We start from the raw sequence: 4828 nt of genomic DNA on the forward strand, positions 1-4828 counted from the left end.
CTTTACAATCAAATAGCACTCTTACACCAAGTAAGGCGGTCAGCACAAAAATGCATCGAGATATCTCAAACCAACCAAATCAAACGTATTGACAAGATCTTATTAAACCGAGGGAAAGAGTTCAAGCCCGAGTTCTTGTTAGGCGATCAAGTCTACATTTATAAGGACTATCTCTTCACTTCCTGGTCCGGCAAGATCGAGACCCGACGGGACGGCCCTTCATCATTCATCAGATTTGGGTAAAGGCACTAACCTTGCAAAAAATATGGGACCTACGGACACCAAACTACGTCGCGTCCACGGAAACCGCCGGAAATTACACTATCAACTCTCCGCCAATTGGGACCATCTTTTGACGAGATTCAATTAAGATAAAGAAAATTTAATTTTCCACCCATCTGTATATAAACCCCCCATCGCCAACACCTTTCCCATTTCTTTCATCCCCAACTATCTCACACTACCCACTTAAAATAAACCAATGGTGTACAATTACCCCCATTCCGATGATGATGTAGTTAGAGATAAGGTATCACCTACAAATTCCCACAACCCGCCTAGACCTGAAATCCGGATTCGTGGGGTAGCCAAGTAAGTCGAAAAAAACTAAAATCAACGACACATCCCCATACAACCTCCCCAGTGATAACGCGGTGTCCACCATGGTGAGTGTCAAGGAAGAATTAGAGCTTATTATCGTAAGGGAATGTCGCTCGGATCATGAACTCAAAATGCTTGAACGCGCCTGGTTACAAGAAATTGTAAAACCTCTTCTCAGCTATCCCCACCGTCATAACGTCAAACCTACGACCAAACTCAACGAGATGTCTATTTATACTCCCGCTTCTTAACTTTGAAGGAATGTACTGTCAATGTCCCTACCCTCTCATCTCGGTTAACCAAAAAGCTTTCTAAGAATGACACTTGTGCGTCACCCCTCCATAATCGCATCAAGGATTAACTTTGACTCCGTCATGAGTATAAACTGTCAAATTCTATTGCTATTACTTTTCCCTTCGTGGTTCCTCCGTTTTTTTCCTTTTTCCTTTTTCCTTTTTCCTTTTTCATTTTTCCTTTTACCTTTTACCTTTTCCCTTTTCCCTTTTCCTTTCTTTCTCTTTTTCCTGCCTCTGTTGTTTCTTTATACACGCGAATTTATAATTTGTTACCCTTTTTAAAAAACCCCATTTTTTTCTACACTTTATTATCTCCATTATGTGGGCATAATGTTATGCGACAAATCGAGCGCATTTCCAATTTTTCTTTCTTTTTAAACACCTACTAAAGTGCCATACACCTTTTCGGGTTTGCACCTGTCAAAACTACTTCTTTTCATCTTTTTCTTATCCTCAGATCTGTGACCTCTTAGTAGGCGCAATTACCTCAATCTCTTCTATAAATTTTCCCAATTTCTTTAATTTCAGTGACTGGATAATACGTGCATCACTATAAATAGGCATCCATAAGACCTCTCTTAAATAAAAATCCTCATCTATTATTTTACTCATATTTCAACACTTTGACTTATTAGTTTTATATATTATTCATCTCTATTATTATTCTGATTGATCCCTTGATTACATTTTATCATTGTATCTTTTTTTTATAAGCATATAAGCTATACTTAAATCGATTTTATTGTATTCGAGTAGTATATGCACCACATTTGCGGTAACATACTTGCACTCCGACGATTGAAGTAACTTATCATCTGTCACCTTTTGGCATATGTCAGATGATATTTCATAATTCACGTAACACTAGTATATTTATTTCAGTTACGGACTGTTATTATATTATCGTTGATGTACCTTGCGGGATATTGACAGTTTAGACAATATGTCAATATAATCTACCCACGGTAGTCATCTTCTCGTTTGCTGTACATAGTTGTGTTCGTTGTGTATAAAAGAAATCCACATTTTTATGTTTAATAAAGTTCAGTTCCTTTTTGCAATCTGGTTAATACTCTGTCTTATTTTCATTTCTGTCTTTGGATTTTTCACATTTATTTTTTAACAGTTCAGCTTCTGTTTAAACTAGCTCTGGTGCTCACTCAACTAGTAATTATAAAGACCTTTTTTACTAAACTCTATTGTATTTAAATACCCTTTATCCCACCAATACTAATCGCATACTTTTATTTTAATGTCTGTATCATCTTGAGCAACTTTCTTCTTGAACAAACAGATGACGAAGATATTATTCTTACGAAGCAACTATGGGACAAAAAGAAGGGGAAGCATTAGCCACGTAGAGTCAAAAATCAAAAAAGGTGTTCAAAGGTCGTAAGGAACGACAGGAGGAAGATGATGTTGAGGAAGACAGTTCCGAAGAAGATACAAGGGCTAAAGAAGATCTGCACATCGGCAAAGAAAAGTAACAAAAGATGAAAGAAATCGTTCTTAAGTTTGACAACAAATCTCACCTTCTTTTAATAACAATTAATAAAAACATCTTATATGTGATATGCATGGTTTATTTTAATAAAATTTATATTCCAAGTTCAGGTTATGCCACATGGTCTCACCCTCTTCCTTGCTCAATTTAAAAGTATTGATCCTCGTGATGGCATTGTGATACCTGCGCATGTACTCTGCGAATCTCATCTTGTTTGCCGCAGCTTCTCGCCGAACCTCAACAAAACCCGATACATCTAACTCCTTTGTTTCGAGAGGAAAATCCTCTTCAGACTTCAAAGCCCTCTTTCTTTTTCCACTAGCCTTGGGAAGTTTAAGTTTAGTAGCCCTAGAAGAGGGCGAAGGAGAATTTGCTGAATCTTTGTCGGTCAACAGATCAACATGTTGTGCAAAGTTTTCATCCTCTGAATTAATCTCCTCTGGCTTTTTCCAGCTGAAAGGTTCACTTCCAAGAACACTAGTTTCCATTCCCAAAGCAGGATCTGTTCGTCTTGACCCCATGACTGATCTCAGAAGATGGAAGTGGGCACAGACCTGTTTCAAAGCAACTTGAATTTATTTTATAATACATCACACTATTATTACAAACAAATATAATATAATACCTTCAAATAATGGATTTTCTTCGGTGGTACTGTCGTATTTGGGTAGGATTCACTTAAGAATAATTAAGCAAATCGTTTAAATAAATAAACTATAAAATTAAAACAACCATTGATGTTGCATACCAGCATACGCTTGTATACTGCTATACAACTTCTCCTACTTCGATTACATACTTCTATATAAAAGATTGCATGATTGGCCTAAATACAATATACGAATGACAGTTGGATACAGAATGTGATACCACTGAGTTACGATATCACCGATCGAGAAGAGAAACTTCTCAGATCAATCAAGAATTATAAGAAAGAGAAACTTAATATTAATAGTTCTCTCAATGGATTAGCTACCCAGAGAGAGAATAGAACAGCTATTAATATAAATGGTTCATTTACTTATATATTGATATAGTTGTACTGCTGATAAAGAGTATAAAGAAATAGTGTATGAATTAATGGATACCTAGCTTCTACAACCAAATATACAAATATCGATAAGACGCTTTATATTTGGGATCGTAATTTATTCATTACAAAGATAATGAATAAATGATCAACTATTATGTTCTATTGCCAATTACACTTGACAAACAAGTATGCATCTTTTACAGTAACCGTTGCATGATCTGATAAATAAGTGTCTTGTAATACTAAAGATTTATTAGAATACTCATGCTCCCGATCCACTGATATGCGACAACGTTATCTGGAAATAATTCTAACGAGTAGTATCCATTTAACCCAAGGCGGGAAACAAAGTATAGATCTATTCCAAAACCAGAAAGGTTGACTCATCATTAAAACTCAGGAGAGTTGTGCAATATAAAAAAGGATCAATTATTTCATAGCAGCAGAGTTCTTTTAGTCTATTTTTACCCCCAATAAAAATATACTTTTATCTCATTACTTTTCTATGTGATATTTTGTCAAATACCACAGATTTGGCAGGAGGGACAAACACTAATCCACTGTTGGACGTCAGACTTCATAGTAGGCCACAAAAAACGAGGAGTCAAAAATTTGATCATAGACTTGAAACCAGCATGCCCGAAAGTGTCGTGATAATCAGAAACGGTGTCAGCACGTTCAGCAAAAGGTAAAAATGCAACAAGTTTAGTGACGTTGTTGGTAGGATCAATAACAACTTTTCTAAAAACTCGATTAGCAGTAATGTGAAACTTTTCGGCTTCTTTATCAAGCAAGGCTTTTAGTTCATCAGTTTTTACCTTTTCACGACTACTGGGTATCAATAGAAGGGGCCAGTCATATCGAATAGTAGTAGGAAACTTATCCCAAACAGCATAGAGGTAATCAGGTTCCATAGGGGCAGGAGAAGAAGTATCATTGAAGGGCATTCGAGACAGAATATCAGGTATAGTGTTTTCTTTTCCCGGTTTATAAACTATTTTTGGTGAGTATAACTCTAATTCGTTTATCCATTGTACCAAACGACTAGGTGGTTTATCTTTGGATCGGAAGTATTCAAGGGGAAGGTGATCAGAAAACACTGTATAACCAGCAGGGCAACCATCAACATAACAACGCCAGACACGTAATGCATGCAATATAGACATCAATTTACGTTCTTGAGCAGGTAGTTTAGCTTCACAGTCAGCGAATTTTTTTGATTCAAAACAAATTGGATGCCATGGACGGGAAGGATCATCACCAGGTTGTAAGAGAACAGCACCACATCCACGGTCAGAGGCATCAACTTCAATATGGAAAGGCTTGGTCATATCCACGACATGAAGAACAGTACCGGAAGCAAGCAATTCTTTCAACCTATCAAAACTTTTTGGA

The 4828-nt window shown here is 36.5% G+C and overlaps 2 protein-coding genes across 2 annotated transcripts; one reads left to right on the plus strand and one right to left on the minus strand.

Annotated features, from left to right (window-relative positions):
* Nucleotides 1-481: 481 nt before the first annotated feature.
* On the plus strand, nt 482-851 carry EV154DRAFT_489114 (uncharacterized protein; the record flags this gene model as incomplete). Its single annotated transcript, XM_051599258.1, has 2 exons — nt 482-591; nt 644-851. The coding sequence occupies 2 exons, from the start codon at nt 482-484 to the stop codon at nt 849-851; spliced, it is 318 nt and encodes a 105-aa protein (XP_051449848.1).
* Nucleotides 852-2483: 1632 nt separating this feature from the next.
* On the minus strand, nt 2484-2921 carry EV154DRAFT_572848 (uncharacterized protein; the record flags this gene model as incomplete). Its single annotated transcript, XM_051606362.1, has 1 exon — nt 2484-2921. The coding sequence occupies one exon, from the start codon at nt 2919-2921 to the stop codon at nt 2484-2486; it is 438 nt and encodes a 145-aa protein (XP_051449849.1).
* Nucleotides 2922-4828: the final 1907 nt, after the last annotated feature.

Source organism: Mucor mucedo, assembly GCF_025094135.1.
Source record: "Mucor mucedo strain NRRL 3635 chromosome Unknown EV154scaffold_389, whole genome shotgun sequence".
Classification (NCBI taxonomy): Eukaryota; Fungi; Mucoromycota; class Mucoromycetes; order Mucorales; family Mucoraceae; genus Mucor; species Mucor mucedo.